This window comes from Scleropages formosus, chromosome 13 (assembly GCF_900964775.1).
Source record: "Scleropages formosus chromosome 13, fSclFor1.1, whole genome shotgun sequence".
In the NCBI taxonomy this organism is placed as follows: Eukaryota; Metazoa; Chordata; class Actinopteri; order Osteoglossiformes; family Osteoglossidae; genus Scleropages; species Scleropages formosus.
In genome coordinates, this window is record NC_041818.1 from 18,231,478 (window position 1) to 18,252,030 (window position 20,553).

Here is a 20,553-nt window from a genome sequence, read left to right on the forward strand (position 1 = left end):
ACAAATCTAGTTCTTAAAACAGCAGAAGAGGAAATCAAGGTCATTATGTAAAAAGGTTAATGCTTTTTTTTTTTTTTAATTCTGAGATGCATAAGGTATGTTAGGCTCAATCTTATATGTTGTTTACTTTCAGAATTCTCAAAGCTATACCATAAACCACAAGTCAGTTTGGTTCTAAAAAAAAAACATATTGATTATTTTGTAGAAACATAAAGAGATTTTTACAACGCATTAGAGAAAATTGGTTAACATCTAGTATAATGGTTCGGAAACGCAAAAGCAATCTTTGAAATTTTGTTAAAAAAAAGAATTTTTCAACATATGTATTGTCACTGAATATTATCAGCTTCTTTTTTAGAAAGTTATGTTATATGTATAGAAAGTTATGAAGCATACTGTATGGGTTTAAACCAAATGTCTGATAAATGTCAAAAGTGAAAAATGTCATAATATATGACAATTTTATTAACAATTTAAAGGCATCTAAGCAAGGAGGTAAAGTCACATTCATTTTATTCACACTGCATTTATATTTTTCCTACGACAGACAAACCCTGAAGAATTACTGTCAGGATAGGCATGATCCTCAAGGGGCAACTGATGATACACATGGGCCTATTTCTGAGTGTCCTGACTCAATATGGCTCACAATGTGACTTAAGTGCACCCTCTTCTTGAACCAAACAATGCAGAACATTCAATTATGAAAGTCTAGCGACTGCACCGTATAATTTTCCAGCATGTTCAAAAATAAATGTATGCCTTTTTTTGCAGGAATGACATTTGTCAGAATTGGAAATGTACTTAGCAGTACCTAGGTTGTTCAATGGCACAGTTTAAGCATGGTACTTTGTAGGCTCATTGACATAATAAAAATAGCTCAGCACACACTGTGTTATTATAGTCAATCAATCAGTCAACATTCCTTTAGTGGATTTTGCAAGCATGCTGTCACAAAGTGTTTTACAAATGATTCTAAAAAAAAAAAAAAAAAACAGAAAACTCCAAGCCAATATGAGGTTTAGAAAACACAGATTTAATGTACTTTGAAAAATCTGATACCAATATGTGAAATTCTACATGACATGCAGTAAACTCTTATTTCACTATACTATTATTTACCAGATATTGCATTAATCTCACTGTAATCCCTGTCGTACTGTGGACATCATACTGATGACAGTTACCTTTTTATGAAAACCCATACCGTATGTAAGGAGAATACATCCTGGAGTATAAAATGGACAAGTGTTTTTTTAATCTGGAAAAGCTAGGAAAAAAGGTCAACAATTTTAGATTTTATGATTTAATCATAAAAAATGAGTTGTCGAAGAAAATATGTTAATTCTCTCTTTTATTTGCTAGAAACAATGACAGAAAAAGTCATTTTACTCTCAGCTCAGCAAACTGAATTGTTTCTGTCTGATAAATAGCTTATCCTTAATCCTAATTGAGTCAAGTATTATAGTAAAGGATTTAAAACGTCATTCCGTAAACAAGCACAGGACCCACACACGATAAAGTGGACTGCAATTAATCCACTCTAAAAAAAATCAAAGACTCTGTTTAACCTTGTAATTCCACTCAGGCTAATACTGATATTGCAAAGTCAGTGAACCTAAAACCTACAGATGTGGGTCCTCAATTAGTGAGCATGTGTTTCCATGTATTGCATGTGTATTTTACACTGAATTTGTCGTTTGTTGTCAGCATTTTTTTATTCATTCCGTGTGGGGACTGGCCTAATAACTAATTTATGGCCCGCAAGTGCAATCACAGCCAGTACTATTTTAATCAGATGTTGTTGACTGATCAGCATTACATCTTGATTTCTGTGATACAGCATGCTGAAAGTCACCGATTTGCAGATGCAGAATACTGCTGTAAACATTTTTAATTTTTAAATTTAAAAGACTAAATTAAATCATATACTCTGAGGTCCCCTCTCTCATTCAGTTTATATCTGAGTAGAATTCTACAAGTGAATAATGGCTTTAACAATGTGTATAGATGAGCCAGGCAAACTAATGATATGGTTAAGAAGAAATGTTGGAAAGGGGGTCAGAGAAAACCTGTGTGAAGTGAAGGACAGGAATGGGACATGGTATGACCCCATGGATTTAGCAGACAGGCAGGGAGAGAATAATACACTCCAGAGAAACGGAAGGGCTAAAAGAGGGTAATGAAACCAATTAAGCAGAGATGGAGCCTGAACTGAAAGGTTAATCCTAAAATGCAGCAAATAAAATTGAAATCTACCTTAATTTCCCTCAGTCTTGGTTTCTTTTTTTTTAAATGAGAAAAATGCAAAAAAAAAAAAAACACCATAACAGCTTATGCTGAATATGCCACAGTAGTTTCACTCTGCAATAGGAAATTCTGTCAACTCGTTTTCGGCTTCAGAACCTAATCACAGTCCGCTTGGCAACAGCCAACGTGCTGTTCAGTCAGAACTTCCCGTAAAACGATCATGGCCAAGATGTGGTCATTCCTGCCGTGCAATCCCTGGCACGGTGCCTTGTCTAATGTGTTATAAATAGCATTTCACCACTCAATCTCCATGTGTCCCGAACAGCAGATGAACAGAGCCGCGTGTTAAAATAGCGCACGATGGATTGTTATTAAATTACACTTTAATGGCATATTTTTGGTATGACCTGTTGCTCTCAGAGCTCACATGAGATTTGTCTATCATGTGGTTAGAGATTTAGCACCTGTATACTGAGATGTGTGTTTCGTGAGCTGCTCATTTATTATAATAGATATAAGTGAACTTAAGGTCACAGAAACACACACGCGCACATGCAAAGATAACCAAGGGCATGCAGTGAAAGACAACAGCATCATCGTCACCACCATCATCCATCCATCTGCAGTGTTATCATTCTCAGTGTAACCTGAGTTGGTTCATGGCTCATAGTTACAGGTGGTCCCATGTTTTTGTGTATTTCCTTTAGCACTTCACCTCAACTGCTTCACTTCAACACATATAGGCCTGTACATGGTGTCATATGTAAAATGTCATTGCGAATAATTTTTTTCAAATCTTGGGGAAAAAAAAAAAAAAAAGAAATTGTGTTCTGCATTTTTCATCAATGGAAAATGCAGCTACGGACCTTCAAGACAAAGTGTGATGACTGGGCTTGTTATCTTTACTGTCAGCAGTGTGTTAACAGCGTCAAAGACATGGGGAGACCACTGTGAGCAGGATCCCACTGTCTCAGAGTGCCTCCATGTCTCTCTGAGTCTCTGTGCGTTTCTCTGAGGCCTTGGGCATCTGTCAGTGTCTCTGCCAGTGTCTTGGTGTCTCCCCAAATCTCTCGGTGTCTCTCTGTGCTTTTCTGAGTCTCTCAGAGTTTCTCAGTGTTTCTCGGAGTCTTGCTTTCTCTCTCTCCCAGTCTCTCTCTGGGAGTCTGCAGGTCTCTCCCTGATTTTCTGAGTCTTTCTGAGTCTCTTGTCTCTCTGTGTCTTTTATTGTCTCTCAGTCTCTCTGATCCACACACACATTTCAGAACCGCTCGTCCCATACGGGGTCACGGGGAACCGGAGCCTACCCGGTAACACAGGGCGTAAGGCCGGAGGGGGAGGGGACACACCCACACACCCAGGACGGGACGCCAGTCCGTCGCAAGGCACCCCAAGCGAGATTCGAACCCCAGACCCACCGGGGAGCAGGACTGTGGTCCAACCCACTGCGCCACCGCACCCCCTCGTCTCTCGTCTCTCTCGTCTCTCTGATCCACTCTGTGCCCAAGCGAGTCTCTTTGTCTCTCTGAGTTTAGTCTTTGTGCCTCAGAGTCAGTGTATCTCCGAGTCTCTCCTACTCCCTCCGTCTGTACGAATCTCTGTCTCTCTGACTCTGTCTGAGCGTCTCCAGGTGTCTCTGGGTCCAGCACCTAGTTTCTCTTCGGCGGCCCGTACGACAAGGACGTCCAGCGCGAAGCGCAGAGTGCGAGGACGGCGGTCTCACGACGAAGCTTTCTCTCTCTCTCTCTCTCTCTCTGTCTCTCTCTCTCTCTCTCTCTCTCTCTCTCTCTCTCCCCCCTGCCTGTCCGCGCGATCACTTCGTTATTCGGGCGGCGTCGCGAGCGCACGCAGCGTGTGGAGGGCGGCGCGCGACAGAGGAAGACAAGACGAGAATAAGGAGAATAAAAAGCAATAAATAACAAAACAAGAAAAAAAATCAATCACGGACAAACCTATGGTTGGAATTCGGCTATTTTTCCCTTCGCTAATGCAAAAGGAAATATGCAGCGAAGCTTTACCCTGCTCTGCACCAGTTTTCTGGGGGTGTGCTTAAGTACAAGTTTCCCAAGTAATATCAATATAGGTGAGTAAAAATATTATATGTCATTCATTAAAAAGTAACGCGGTTATTTTTCATCATGTGAGCGTTTTGACGCAGGAATATATTATATATTAACACCTGCTACAGGCAGTCCTTTGTTGACTTGTTTCTGCAGCACGGTTTTGATTAATAAAAAATGAACGCGCCTCATAAAGATGCATGCAGTTTTCGATATTTTTACGAATTCGGGGTAATGCCGAGCGAGGCACGAGGTCGATTCGTGAGCACGTTTTTGTGTTCAGCGACGCGCGTAATGAACGCAGTGACAGTGAAGGAAAGAGGCACTTCCATCCGATTTCAGGCTAACACGATTTTGTGCGTAACTGGACTTATTTATCGTGATTTTTTTCTGTTTCAATTTCTAGGGGGTCTCTTCCCCACCGGCTCCCACGAATATGAGGTGTTTCGCTTTGCACTCTCACACCACCAGGAGATCCCCAAACTGGTACCCCAGGTGGACATGGTCAATATCAGCGACAGCTTCGCAATGACATACGCCTGTAAGTGTGACAGCCCGTCTCTTTCTCTTTCTCTCCCCGTCAACAGAACAAACATTTTTTTTTTTTTCCAGTCCTGTCGTACTTTTACAAGCCTGGTGCTGTCGGGGGACACCAAACACCACTCGTGATATTTTGGATCCATCTGTTGCTTTTGTCCAGATGATCTGCGGGATATATTTGCTCGGTGGATGCGTGCGGTGTCAAGTGGTGTCCTTTTCCCTGGTGTAGCCCACTTTTGAGTTACGAAATAAATAAATATATAAATAAATGAAAATAAAGCTGTTTCAATGGCAAACCTGGGCGTTTTTCTTCTTTGCTGGCACCTATCGTTTCGATTGCACTTCAATCACTGCTACTTATTTTCAGCAGCGCTTATATTCAAGTGCGCGACGATGAATAAACATCGTTTTATACCATCATCTAAATTATCCCGTAATAATTCCCAGAGATACATGATGGAACTGCACGCATACTGTTTGGTGGGACTTTTCCTTTTCTCGCGGCGTGCTGTGTCTTGCAGTGTTCAACTTGATGGAGCTTTAGTTGCAGAAGTAAATGGGTCCCTGAGTAGTACATTTGAGTGTTTGAGTTTGGTGTGTCCAGCTGTACTCTTACTTTCCTCATGTCCTACTTTTATTTTGCCATGATCATACGACCAAAATTGAGCAGCAAGCGGGACATCCCATTCCCGCGATGTCCACATCACATGCGGCACGTTTGTGTTACAATGAATGGGAAAATGGATGGCGGGGGGCGCAGTGCGCGTCTTCCATTACTACTGTACACGGATCGCTTTGAGGAAACTGTCGCGGCACAAACTCGCACTCACTCACCGTGTTTAAATTACTGTGTTCTGTAAAACCGATGCTCTTTCAGTACGCCTTGGCCGCATGATCGTGTTGCACAAACCCGCCCGTGCAATTCTACTATTTATTGTGTGTCTAGTTTCATAAGTCGCACTTGATTATGTCGCTGCGGCGCGATTGCCTTGAAGTTGAGTTTGCGCGTCGGCACGACGGTCACTTCGCGCTACTTAGTAACGCGGGGAAATATGTTAGTCGATGTCAAGAGACAGAAAAACCCTCGTTTTCCTATTCGACACTGAGTCCCACGCGTCTGTACTGTATAGACCTTGGAGCCTTGGGTAAGTCAACAAGTACCCGCAATAACAGGTTATTGTTCGCATACTTCTTGACTTACCCCTCGCGCTGAAACAATGTAACTAGGTGAAACATATGAACCAGGTGAAACCACACGGTTTGAGGAAATCTCATTCCCTAAAAGGGAAAATACATCTTAGGTTAACTGCAGCACCAGTTTAGATGTTCCTATGAGATTTTACAATAAGCTGTTCAGGTGATTTGTTCCAGTGGGATATTTAAATTACACTGAGATGTTGCTAAGAAATGCTACAGTAAAATGTTACATTTCCAATGAGACATATCAGTGAGATGTTACAACAAGGTGTTCCAATATGATACGACAATGAGATGTTATAATGAGATGTTACAGTGTCCCTAATGGGGCACAGATGTTCTGCTGTAACACCTGTAATCGTGTTCCTCAGTGCTGCCAGCTCATGGTTTCCAATAGATTGTTTCATTTTACAGAAGCCAATCTGTTATATTTCTCTGTTAATGATTATTTGTGAAAACAGTCACACTTCAGCATTTGAACATTTGGCTTAGCCTACTGCAGTCATTTATTAGCCGTATTCTGATCGTCTCCATAACCATAAGCTCCCTTGTTGCCGCATTACATTTTTTAACATAGCAGTATTTGTGTGCTGTAAGGCTTTTTATCTTTCCCCAAATACACACACACACACACACACACACACACACACACACATTTTCAGAACCGCTTGTCCCATACGGGGTCACGGGGAACCGGAGCCTACCCGGCAACACAGGGCGTAAGGCCGGAGGGGGAGGGGACACACCCAGGATCCGTCACAAGGCACCCCAAGCGGGACTCGAACCCCAGCCCCACCAGAGAGCAGGACTGTGGTTCAACCCACTGCGCCACCGCTCCCCCCACCCTTTCCCCAAATATGAATCACAATATATATCTCGTAATTTTTTTCCCATAAGTTTCCAGTAGTATGATTAGCTGTCCCGTACAGGATGAGATGAAAATAATCAAATTTAAATTCCATATGAAAACCAATATCAGTCAGTGCCAATAACATTCGTAGCATAGCTATAATATTATAATTAAATATATCACTGAAACTCCAGTATTTGCTTTTAGCACGTGAGATGCAATCAGTGTAATAGGTAAGGGCTGCAGATAATTTATTCATTGAAATGGGGTAGCTGTAATATAACCTGAAAAAAGGAATGAGATGCAGTGTAAAAATATAACCTAGGTTTACAAAAAGACATTATGTCTGATATATTATTTGAACTTTTAAAAGTAGAAAACTCATTCTGTGTATTCCTACTTATGTTTTCACTTGGTCTTGGTTGAGTTATATTAATTTTATGGGCCTTAGAAACCTCCTACTTGTGTTTAAAAAGCCACAAGACAATGAATTATGTCATCTTTGTAATGAGGATGGGAACTGTGCAGCATCTCACGCGGTGCCCCCTGTGTTGCATAGCTTCCGCACTCACCAGGGGTCCCCTCCTTCCCATGTCTACTGACTATTAAAGTTGAAGAAGGTTTTAATGAAACCTCGATCATCCCATAAAAGCAATATATTAAAAGCCTGGATGCAGATACTGGCGAGAGAAAGTGTCTAACAGGCCATCCAACAGGATAATTGAACTACCTCCAGGGAGTCCATTATGCTGAGCCCCTGGCTGGAAGACTAACACGTTTAGCTCACCTTCACAAAACAGGAAGCAAGAAACCAAATATAACAGCAGTAAAAGTAATAAATTTTGCCTTTAAAGAAGCTCCAAAGCAAAGTGCAGTGAAAAGGGAGATTGGTTCAAATCTACTGTGCAAACATAATACAGAAGGCAGTGATTTGGTAGGTGTTTCAAAGCAATGCATAGGCAGAGGTCAGTGAATGCTTTTGTCAGATGTTGTGAGGCAGTTTTGGTAGAGTGGTTTTACAGGGCAATGCGATTCTTGGGTAACATGGGGTCATATACTCCCTGGAGCTCTCGAAGGATGCTGCAGGATGACGGTGTTGATGCAGAAGGTCCTGAAGTGGCCTGATCTCATTCTTTGAACATGTGATGGAAAGCGGAGCATCACCTGTTTCTGTATGAAATCCATTTATCCAACTGTCTGGCAATTGCCGGCACAGTTAGTGCTGCTTTCTCACCCAACACTGGGCCATTAGGGGGCAACTGTTGGAGGGCATATTTAAAGGACAGGGGGGCAAGGCAGGGCAGCTCTGTGACATCAAAATGCATCTGACATCTGTGTCAGCTGAAAGGAAATTGGTACTATGCACCCCAGCCACAGCAGGCGAGACATGGTTGGTTGTGGATTTCCTTTCTTCGGACCACAAACAATTGTCGCTGTCATGAGCAGAAAAAAGTGAACATCAACTGCTTAGGGGCCAGAAGCAGGAAAGCACTTGGGAATTATTTCATGATAAACAGAATCCGTCAGTTCCCATTGTCATCTGACTGGTCAAGTTCTGCTTTTGTAGTATATACTAATCAGCTCTTTCACTTGTGAGTCTGAAGGTGTGAATTAGTTTGGCTTCTTGTAGAATTATTTGTGTTTAGCAATGAACATATAGTTGCATTTCAGAGCAGATTTGTTTTGACATTCCAGGCAAATCCACATTTGAAGAACTTAATACCTTTAGGATTAGTAGGGATACAGGAACATGGTAGCATGAACTACTGAAATTCTTAGATGTAGGTCTATCATACAGCCTTGTCCGTATTGAAAATAAGTCAAATTAATTTTTTTTAGCTGTCTTGCTAAAACATAAAACCAAGTGATTTATAAAGGATTCAGCACCCTGCAAGTTGTGGAGTTGATCGTTAGCTGTCTTGATAGTTAAAATATATGAAATTACTTTCAGGTTTCAAGACATTGTTGTATGTCGAAGGTGCTTTTTTAAGTGGTAAAGAAACATTTTAAAATAATGCAGAAACACTGGCTTTTGGGTTTTTGGACTTGGTAAAGTTTCAATAATGCCATTTAACAGCTCACTGATAGACAATCACATGAGGTCAGTTGCTATGCAACTGATGTAAAAGCCTGTTTCAGTCCTTGAGATATTCAAGAATATAAGATTCTGCCCTTCAGAAATTCTGCAATAGAGACTAGATGTACAACGTGTGTTATTTTGCACTGGGTGAGGCAAACAGATTAGAATTTTTCACTTTCAGTGGATATTCAGTTAACATTTTCCTTTACTATGTATACTTGAAAGCATACTGGAAGAACCTTCGTTAGATGATGTTTACTACATATATTAAAACATTAATATTAATGTCATTATATTTTAGTGTCATTGTTTATTAATATATGTAATATATGTATTTTATGTGAAATATGAGGTCATCAGAGTGAAGCCCACTATCTGTCCAGTGTCATTCCTCTAAGCAGCACTGTCTGCCTCCAGCTCGTGAGGCTGTCAATGAGCACCGGTGCTGAGGGGAGCAGGAAGCCCGGAAGCCCCCAATACCCCTGGTTCAAGCTCAGTGGGACACTTCCTCCAGTCGTCTCCACCTCTCTTGCACCTGCTGGGCTCAGCTAAGCTAAAGGGGAGGAGAGTTCAAGAAATGGTGCAGGGGGAGGTGCAATGCGCTAAGTGAATTGGGGTAGGATGCATCCAGGGAAGGGGGAACTAAAACTGGGCTGACTGCTGTGAGCCAAAGGTGAGAAAGGTGATGCCAGGCTCTCCTGTCTCTCACTCAAGCTGTGAATGCTAAATGCTATTATTATTTCATTATTTGTAGCATGGTCAGTGTTTGACAGTGAACAGGGAAGGAGAGAGCAGAAAGCTCTACTGTGAATAGACAGCATGATGTCCTGTATTTAAAACAGCAAAACTGTGCCTATTTTCTCATTTACCATGTTTGTGCATCTCATATTGTCCCTCCTCAACGTGATGTCCTGGAACCAGATTAATGGCTAAACAGGGATGTCATTAGGGACTTTATGCAAATGAAAATATTAGTCACAATGTGCCTTGGCGAAGAAATTACATTACCATAATCTGCCATTGAGTATAATTAGAATGGGGCAGAATAAATAGAACTACTTGTGTCGAAACACAGAGTTGGGCAGTTTCCAGCTTCACTGCTTGTTTTGCCCCTCTCATTCTGTGTGTTAGATTTTTTATTTTGACATTAATGAAGATTTTATCGCATCTCCCATTCACACATCATAGTGCATACTACCAAAACAATAACAGATATAAGAATCAGTGACATATGGCAGTTAACTTTTTTTGGTTCCCATTTCCTATATAAAAAATTCTGGGAATAAATAAGTCTTTAAGAAACACCCCATATTCATAACTAGAATATTAGCCAAAGTATGCCGTACTCCCAGAACCTAAGGGTTTAGTTTTACGATTGATGTACTGGCAAAACCTGCCGGCTCAATCACAACAGTCAGGCTATACGAGCTCCAATAATGAGCCATGATTAAAATAATTAATTCTGTCACAGAGACAATCTCTCACCCACATCGTACAAGTCCTTTCAGAGCCTCTGAGGGGTGGGATTTGGTCCAAGGCTTATCATTAAACCATGCAATCAATACAGTTTGGACAGGAAGAACAAATTAAATAGAGTAAGTGCTTTTTTTATTAAACAAGTCTTGTTTTCACAATGATTAGCACACTTGCATGGACAAATGGAAATACCTGCACACAAACGTACATTTTTATGGGTCCTTTCCCTCTTTCTGCAGCTTGAGTGGACTTCTCCTTGAATTTTCAGTTTTTGCTGTAGTGGGCATGGATGTCGAATTTAATAAGACATCACAACACTGTTTCATCCTCAAGTATTGGCCATGCCGTTTTTGTTATATTTTGCTGCGTGTGTGTTTTTCTGACGGGGGGGATGTGGCCTTATTGCAGACCTGTGGCGCCACGTGTCTGCCTGCGCTGCAGAGAAGGTAGCAAAAGAACTGCTTCATAAGATGCACTAAATCTATTATTTATGACATCGTATCTAAACTGATTACACTCCTGAGTCAGACAGTATAAATATGTATTATTAACTGTAAGATCCAAAGCTGGGAGCTCCTCGTGGGAAACGCTTTTAAGCATCTGGGGATTGACAGTATGTAGTAGGAGTAGGACAGGTGTGTTCAGGAAGCATGTTTTTTTTTTTAAATACTAAATTTTGAGGGTGGAGGTAGGCCTTTAAAATGTAACAGTTGCTGATAGAATTACTGTAGGAGTGAGAAAGTGCTGTTTCATACTTCTTTCGAAAGGATTTTGTGTTGATCTGCCTCGTTGTGGATGTTGTGTCGGTGTGGGGGACTGGAGGTGGACGTCGAATCTTTTCTCCAGGAGTACGGCGCTGACAACTGGGCTGACATCAGGTGCCTGACAGCAGTGAGTTCGACAAGGCCCTTGGGATGTGGGGGAGACTGATGTAAAGCCTCCTGACAGACATGGGTTCAATAAGACTTCCTGGATCGTCAGCCCATTGCCAGCCATTTGGTGCGCTAAGCCAAAGGGAAAACAGCTAGCGGAGTGTGAGGTGTGAGTTTCTGTGGGAAGGTTGCCAAAGCCTGGTGTAGCGGGCACATCCAGCAAACATGTGGTGGGGTCAGTGCAGAAAAGCCTGCCAGGCTGTGAGCCTTTGGGAGCAAGGGGTACTTTAAAAAAAATGCTGTACTGCTCTCCTCTATCAGTCTCTGCAGTGCTACAGCGCAAGAAGGACATTTAGTGTGCTGTCCTCTGCCATTGGCCATGTTACATTAACCTGACAGCAAACTTGTAATTCCCATTTGTTTCTCAGTACCCAAAGGGTTGTTAAGCAATATTGCTAAGTGAACACTTTGTCAGGTGATTAATAATCCATCAAAGGCTATGCGGTGTTTCTCCGGGAACAGGGTGTGTGTTCACTATCGGGAGTGAATTCGTGAAAATGCCCCAGCTACCCCCTGACTAAACACATTGTACTTTTAGAAGTATTCTATGAATCTTTCATTTCCTGGGTGGAACAGCGGGCCAAAAGTGCTGCTCGCAATTTCAAATTAACAACTCAAATAGGACCGCTAAGGAAGAGTGCTCATGCAGGCAGATTAAAATTCAGGACTGTTACTTGGTTCTTGTGAAGATGAGCAACAGAAATACATTAAATAAGGATGATTCAGTTTTGCGTTTGGTAGGTAGGTGGGTTTGTACGTGAAGTCTACCCTTTCTCCATCTTGCCATATGGAACTAATCGCGGTCTCAGTACACTAAAGGTACGAGGACAGTGGGGGGGGGCTGGAGTGTGGATGGAGTGGAAAAGCAGGTCAGGGTATAAGGAGTCTCACACTCTCAATTAGCAGATTAATTAGCCATAACACCACATTGTTTCATCACGGTGGAGGATCAGGAAGTCTGCTGTAAAGGATCCTGGCTGCCTCCCGAATCACTTTAGATCGATGCCAGCATCTGCTCCCTTTGTCCCAGACAGGCCCCAAATCCTCCCTTCTCTGCGCTAATCTGCATTAATGGGGAGGAAGGGGGCAGGGTTATGATGCTCATAAAGGGAAGCCAAAGGGTTGTGCTCATCCATCTTCCAGTGAGGGCACAACAGCTGCACAAAGCGCAGACTGCCATCAGCGTGTGTCCTGGACCTGTTTTTTTTTTCCCCCGATGCATTCGTGGTTGCCTCCACATGCACACAGATGCATACTCACGTAGCGATCCCACAAATGTCAGAGGTCCCTGTTTACCGTGACCTGAGGAAACCGGTCAGATTAGGACACCCGAAAAGGAACTTGAATGTAAGCTTTTTTCCTGACTTTTCTTCCTGGCTAAACTTGTTTTTGCCGCCAGCACAGAGCCGTAGAGCCTGCTGTCAATGGACCAATGGTAGCCGTTTAACTGCAGCCGTCCACAGGGCACTCAAGTCTCCAGAAGCAGCCTTACTTTCCGTATAACTGTGGCTTGCACTGTCCGCTGTTGTCTACGGGTGACTGTGGCTCCCAAAGTGGAGACCGTTAACCGGGAGAACTCTAAAGACGTGGCCGTTGCGGAACAGAGGTTGCGTCGCTGGCTCTGAATCAAGACGGAATGGGGCACAGACACCGAGGGAGACTTTGCTGCTGATGATGTGGAAGATGGCTCATTAGCCAAGGAGATTAGCAACTGAGAACAAGAAGAAAGTGAGGGGAGATTGCACGGGGCCTCCCATAAGGAGGTTTGCCCATCTGACACTGTCAGGGGCAGGAAGGGTTCCAGGGAGCATGCGGGACCAGGAGCTGCCTGGTCGCCAGTCGGATTATCTCCTCCCTCCGTGCTGCCGGTACGTGTAAATTCTGACCCATGCTGTTGTACAGCACTGATTGGTGTCTGCCACTAGTCTGCACCCTGCTTGCTGTAAAGAAACTGCTGGGAAACAGCTGCAGCTGCGATAAAGGAACTAGCGATAGTAAACGTTTCTTCAAGACTTCAGTATGACTGGAATCTAGCTTAACTCTGCAGGGGTACGATTTGCAGGACTCCACAAAAATAACTGGAAAAGAAGCAGCCTATAAAAATCATCCATCCATCTTCAGTAGTTGCTTGGAGGGGTACACACCTGGACAATCACACACTCTCATTCACTCATACGTATAGACTCTACAGGAAATTTAGAGCCACCAGTTTGCCTGAAACACGTGTCTTTGGTCTGTGGGGCGAAACCGGAACACCCGGAGGAAACCCACACAAACACACGGATAACATGCAAACTCCATACAGACCGAGCTGGAATCAAACCCACTTCCAAGCTTACAGCCTAAGAGCGTTAAGGCACCAGCACTAATGAAAATAGCAATTCTGTCTTTTTTTTTTTTTCATTTTTCATGCATCAGAAAAAAAAAAGAAAAGCTGACTCTAAAATTTTGGCACTGTATTAGGGAGAGCATCAAAGGCTATAGTGAGAGCACAATGTAAAACAAAACAGGAGCCGTGGATCAGCTACGCATTGAACGGCTTGTTAAGTAATTAAGAGCGTTTTGAAATCAATGTGGCGTGCAAAGAGGAGCTAAGGTTGTGGTTACAGAATGAGACACTGGTGTGCAGGCAGCAGCCACACTCTCTATCTCTGTCTTGCTTTAGTTTTCTGGCACGGGTTTGACAAATGAGTCGCCAAAACACAATTTAGTGGCAGATCGATTATTTGACTAGGTATCGATTAAAGTCAAGGTAAATGGTTTATTACTGACTTTAATTACCAGCATGATATTGGCAGCTTCGCTGGGAAAAGAAAAAATTATTAAACAGGGTCAGTAATGCGATTAGAGAATGTCAGGGTCAGGTAACCTCCTTCTCATTCGAAAACTATTAACGTGTGAACACACGAAGGTCAAGGTGACTTTCCGTTGTGTCACGAAAGCCGATCGGCTCCTCAGCGTGCCTTTACTCGAGCCGTGTTTGTTCATGCGGATGCTGCGCAGCGAGTCCCTTGACAGACTTACAACAGATTACTTTCGTACCATCGAGTGCAAGCGATCGATGTGCCAGAGAGCGTCACATTTCTGCGAAGCGGAGTGCGCTTTTCTCTGGGCTCTACAAGTTAGCATGCTGCTATTGCACCAAACCATGTTCCCTTGGGAAATGGTTGTAAACAGGATGTTCAAGCTACCCCTGAGTGGGCATGAAGCCTCATTACTCGATGCATGAGGTCTCCTTTGATAAAGAAAGGCTGTACGGTCCCACGCTGAAAATGGCTTATGACACACCATGGCGGTACGCATTCAGACCAAGGGGTACAGAGAGCAGTGAAGGTTCAGAATCACCTCTTTACTAGGATACTTTATCTCTGGGGAATTTGCGGGCACCAGGATGTATGCAGACCATATTAATTGAGCATTACCATTTCTATTTTTCATAAATACTTTATGTCCTCTTGTGTCATTGACAAAATTGTCATGTTGGCATTTGTTAAATGCAAAGCAGATGATCAGCACCGCAAGTGTGTCGGATGATTATTTACTGGTGATCACCTGGATGTACCACTCTACGTGTAATGATAACCAGTTTCTTTTATATGTAGTTGTTTTTGTGTGTAATCCTAGAGGTAATGATTTCTTAGAAATCATGATTTGTTTACAGCTGGCCTAGATCTGTCCCGACAGGTCAGCTGGAGCTTGCCGCACATTTCTGCGGATCTCCCCCATGTGCTCGGAATTACACGCGCCACTGTGTGGAGTAATGGCGTGCGAGTGCTCTCCTGGGACTGGAGGAGGGGGACGTTTGCATGTAACCGAAGGGGTCGGCCATTTGGAGGAACGAGCAGAGGTGTCTTTGAGGGGGAGGATGTAAGGGCGGTGAGCAGAAAGTAGGATGATGTAGAACCCATGGACCCCCCCTAAATTTTTACCAGAAATTATTTAAAATCAGAAGCCAAATTACCCATGATCAGCATGGTTCACGAAGCAGCAAGGCAGGGCCACTTGGGGTCTGGGAACGGCGGGCAGACACAGACCAAGCTGCTAATCAGACCATCAGCAGGAAACGGTTCTCCTGGACTGGAAAGCACTGTTATGTTCTCCTGGACTGGAAAGCACTGTGTGATTCTAGAAGTTCCTTGTCAGACAGTGAAAGTTCCTCGTTGTGGTTTCCTGGAAGAAAGGCTGCTCACCGTGAAGTGTTTGGAATTCATTTCTTTGACAGTGAAGTAAATAATGGTGACGGTGGCTCGGCAGGGACAGGAAAACCCCAGCGGTTTGGGTCATGGCAGACTTAAACCTGTCTGCCTTTCTTACTGTCACACAAAGGGGATGTTTGGATCCCTAAAATGGTAAGCAACAATTCGCTCAGCTCATTAGTGGCCTGCCGTCGTATGAAAATGGGCTTGATTGAGATTCAGATGATGGCTGTCAAGTTTCAGTGATGTGATGTTTCACCCATGACAGGGTGAACCACACTTGGACAGACGATAATTGCCTTTCTTTGAAACAAGAACGCAAAATGATTTCAGGCAGTTAAATAGTCCTGCTGTTTTGAGTTCTGTATTTATTGTTATTGTCTTTATTGTCTGTGTATTTGAGAAAAAGGTTTCTGAAAGGTGAACTACTAGAATTTTAAGTGAAAAAAAAAATACTCCATATAAAACGATTTGTCTACGTGCTGTTCACAGGTCACTATTAAGTGCATTTTTCATTATGCATTCTTGTGACGTGAGCTGTGTGTCAATCATGTGCTGTGTGAGTTCCAGGTGTGTGACTGGTATGTGCCAAGTGGCTCGGTTATGTCACATATAGCTGCTGCTTCCTGAGCCTCCACACTGCAGACCTCTAATTCGGAAAGATGTTTTCTGCCCTTTTGGCTTTATAAATCAGATTGAAACGCTCCAAATCCTGGACTTCCAACAAAGAATAGAAATGAGGCAATTCATCTTTTCACCGCAGGCATATAACCAGACTGTTTTAGCAGGAGACATTTACATTGATTTATTTAGCATTTCTCCAAAGCGACTTCCAGTGAACTCTATGTAGCGTTATGAGTCCACACACCTTGTTCACCAAGGTGAGTTACACTGCAAGATGCACTACTTACACTGGGTCACTCATCCATACATCAGTGGAACACACACTCTCTGTCACTCACACACTATGGGGGAACCTGAACAGCATGTCTTTGGACTGTGGGAGGAAACCGGAGCACCCAGAGGAAACCTCCAAATGCCATACAGACTCAGGGGAATCAAACCCACATCCTCTCACACCACCCAGGCGTTGTGAGAGAGGAGCTCTACTCTCTGTGCTACGATGCTGCCCCTTTTCAATAAGGGACAAGGCTGATAAACTATAATCTGCCGTTTTTCTCTAGTTTTTTGGGGGGTTTTCTTCAGGCGCTTTCTGAAATTCACATGATAGATTGACTTGATATGCATTCATTCACTGTCAATAACCACTTCTCCAGTACTGGGTTGTGGCGGTCTGGATCCTGTCCTGGAAGCATGGGGCATGAGGCAGAGTACGCTGTGGACAATGACACACACAAAATATGCGCAATTTTGAGTCACCAGCTCATTTGAAAGAAACATCTTCTGACTGTGGCAGGAAAATGAAGCACATAGGGAGGACATGCAGATTCCATCCAGACAGTCCTTGATTCAAACCTGTGTCCAAACCCACAACCCAGAAGCCATGAGGGACTGGCACTACCCACTGTGTCTGTCTGGCCATTTCATATGTTTTAAAGATTGATTTAACCAACTATTTTTTTGGTAGCGACTTACAGTGTAAGAGTTGTACACCAAGCTACTTACAACTATCTACCCATTTCTACAGCCAGGTCAGTTTTTACTTTTGGGGGGGGATTTAAACCTGATTTCTTCCAAAGAGACTGACTCTAACCACTTCGCTACCTGCTTCTGCCCAAATCTTACTAGAGTCTTTACCCTGGACTGATTTTGTAAAATGTACCGTAGAAGAAACTGACCAGTTATAACTGACAAGGAACCATAAAGGTCATTTAGTGGAAGAATTATCTTCATAAAAAGCAGGTTTAAATTTGATGGTTCCAGTTCCGATGTAATCATACATCCACTTCACCTTAGAAAGAGTTTCATATAAACCCGCAAGGAATTACATGAAAGGACTTGGTTGAGTACTACAGCATTTCAATAGTAGTGGTGCGGTATGGGAGTGCAAAACAGGAGTATGATTCATGACAAACTCCCTTGAGCCGGCTGAAAAGTGCAGTGCCTTCAAACCCTTCTAAATAGAATTCACCACTGTGACGGATGGGTTTATATCTTAACAATATCAGCAATAAAAAGGTCAAGTCAGAGGGGGATTTTGCAATGATGGGGTTGAGGGATGGCTTTTCGGCCAGGTCCACAGGGAGGAAGTTCAGTTGATTGGTGTTTTTTGCTTTAGGGTCCATATGTAGTTTAGGGATTTTTGTTTGTTTTATCTGATAAGGGCCTTCTTTCAGTGTAGTGCTACTTCATAACCTTTATTGGAACTTTAATTTGAGGAAACTTTTTTCCTCACCGAAGATTGTGTGGCATCGATCTGCTGTAAAGTCATGTGTCTGTCAAATGGGTATTTAAAGGTGCAAATCTGGTCTGAAGTGACTAGTTTTATGGCTGCTTGATGCAATATATAAGACACACCTGTGATTAAGGTAAGCAAACAGCCAGGAAAAAAAATGGATGGGGTTTAAGTCAGAGAATGCCAAGTTAAAGCCAAGCCATCTGGAGTTTGAAAACAGCATTCTTTGACTGGTCCTGCTGCTGCACCAGGTCTCTTTTTGTGGATAGCCTTTTACTAATATCTGTAATTAAAACAGTGAAACCATAATTAATTATTACTTTCACTTTACTTGATAATTTGAAATAATGACTAGTAGTTCAATGGAAGAATGTCAATGACACAGCCCTGCTCTTGAAAATCTGCAGATTGCTTTTTTCAACAAAGTATCCAATTAATACATTACAACATTGTAAGTTGTTCTACTCAGAAGTGTTTGTCAAGGATAACACACAGGTGCTGTCTTCATAGCTTTATAACACACTGATTACACATTACATTGAAATATTTTCTGCTTCTCTTGTGCGTTTCATCCCCACAGCCATATGGCATTTTTTGCATCCTCATTGTCAGTGACACTAATGAAGTTTATTTGGTCTTTGACCAAGTCCTTGAAAGTGCCTTAATTTCATTTCTCGAAATTGCTGTGTGCGCAGCCTCCCGCAGTCCCATCTGCACTGGTAGCGTTTCTCTTTTGTTCTCGTGTTCATCCGGCTGACGGTGAGCACGCCAGCTCAGGCAGCTGCTAACACGCTACTTAAAGCTGCACTGCTGCGCCGATCAGTCGCAAATGCCCCCGGTTCACTCTTGACCCCGCAAGTCGCTCACTCCCTGATGTTGTATAAATGATGGCGGGTAAGCAAACTGTTTCTGTCAGCGCTGCAACTCAAGGGCGCAATGGAAAGGTGCCACGCTCTTCCCCAGGTAGCCGTGTTACAGTCCTGATTCATATCCAGTGTCATGGAAACCTTTGATCACGGAACATTTTGCATCGGAGCTGCAGTAAATATACCAGTTCAACCTGCTGCAAAGGTAGAACTGTGAAATGACTGATAAAATATGTATAATGTACAGAGTTAGTCTGACTCCAGTATTTCTGAATAAGTTGAAGATGGGTAGAAAATGGAAAGAGATGGACGGAGAAGAGCTGATGGTAATAAGGACACAACTATACTACACCTAGAGCTGCTACATAGTCCATGACTGAGTAAACCTGGTATTGATATCTGCATAATAATAATAATAATAATAATTTGCATTTCTTTAATGTATTTCCTAATTTATTTGGTCTTTTATTCAATTACTCAAGAATCAGTTGAAATTTTCCAGTAGAAGTAGTAGTAGTTATAGTAGTAAGAATTGAAATTGAAGTTTGAATTTACTAAATTACTATTGTTACTAATAATAATAATAATAATACACACACACACACACATTTTCCGAACCGCTTGTCCCATACGGGGTTGCGGGGAACCGGAGCCTACCCGGCAACACAGGGCGTAGGGCCGGAGGGGGAGGGGACACACCCAGGACGGGACGCCAGTCCGCCGCAAGGCACCCCAAGCGGGACTCGAACCCCAGACCCACTGGAGAGCAGGACCCGGTCCAACCCACTGCGCCACCGCGCCCCCATAATAATAATAATAATTAATATAAATAATAATTAAGAAAATATTATTCTTAATAGTTTACTAAATTATTATTGTTTCACATTATTGTGACTATTTAAATAGTCACAATAATGTGAAACAATGTGAAACAAGCACAGGTGTGTGCCTAGGCCAGACCAAATGATTAATAGCTCTCGCTGCGTGACAGACATCAGAAAACAATAGTCCCGGCTTTATTTCCTTTCCTTTCTCCTGAGAAAGCTAAATGCGGTGCCAATTTTGAAGGCAAAATTTCAGTGTGATCATGAGTCACTGTGAACTCAGAGCCCTCTCAGGATACACGTCCCTTTCACTCTGGCGTGCGTATGCTTATCCAGGGCACTGGAGGTCCGCAGGGGCAGGCCAAGCACACGGTGTGTGTGCTGGACCTCGGCGGGGCGGGCCTCTTGGGCGACGGCCATCTCTCTCTGTCTTCCTCTCCTCGCACCAACCAGCAACTCACACTGTGACTTGGGCCGAGGGCAGGGAACAGACTGGAATTTCAATCTGTTTAGTAAATACGCTGGAGCATGAGGCCAATCGCCATAGAACGAAAATAACCCAAGCGGGTATGTACAAGACAGGCTGAGATATGACGGCACAATAAGTAAGTGCGGGTGGGGCGACGGAAAAAGAAGAAGAAGAAGAAGAAGAAGCAAGAGGAAAACAGATGGCAGACATTTTGGCAGCATGGGAAAGTATAGCAGAGCTTCCCTGTAAAACACAGTATTAGTGTTGTGATGTAGAGTGGTGGCAGGGGGGTAAGAGAGACCCTGCTGTCTTTTAAATGTCAGTAATACCTTCTGAATGCATTGAATTACCTCATCAACCCGCGGCCCCCTTGGCTTGCCACTGACTTTCTCCCTGCACGATAATCCTTTGCACCAGTGTTCAAGCGAAAGTACAAGGACACTTTCTTGTCCACGGAACT

At 43.0% G+C, this 20,553-nt stretch overlaps 1 protein-coding gene across 4 annotated transcripts in view; it reads left to right on the forward strand.

The window, feature by feature from the left end:
- Nucleotides 1-4,082: 4,082 nt before the first annotated feature.
- Nucleotides 4,083-20,553, forward strand: part of gria1a (glutamate receptor, ionotropic, AMPA 1a) — a 59,106-nt gene continuing 42,635 nt past the window's right edge. For all 4 annotated transcript variants that reach the window (XM_018756473.2, XM_018756476.2, XM_018756474.2 and 1 more), the window contains exons 1-2: nt 4,083-4,330; nt 4,714-4,848. In XM_018756473.2, coding sequence (XP_018611989.2) covers nt 4,249-4,330; nt 4,714-4,848 — 217 coding nt within the window. In that variant the 5' untranslated portion in view covers nt 4,083-4,248. The remainder of the gene's footprint in view (nt 4,331-4,713; nt 4,849-20,553) is intronic.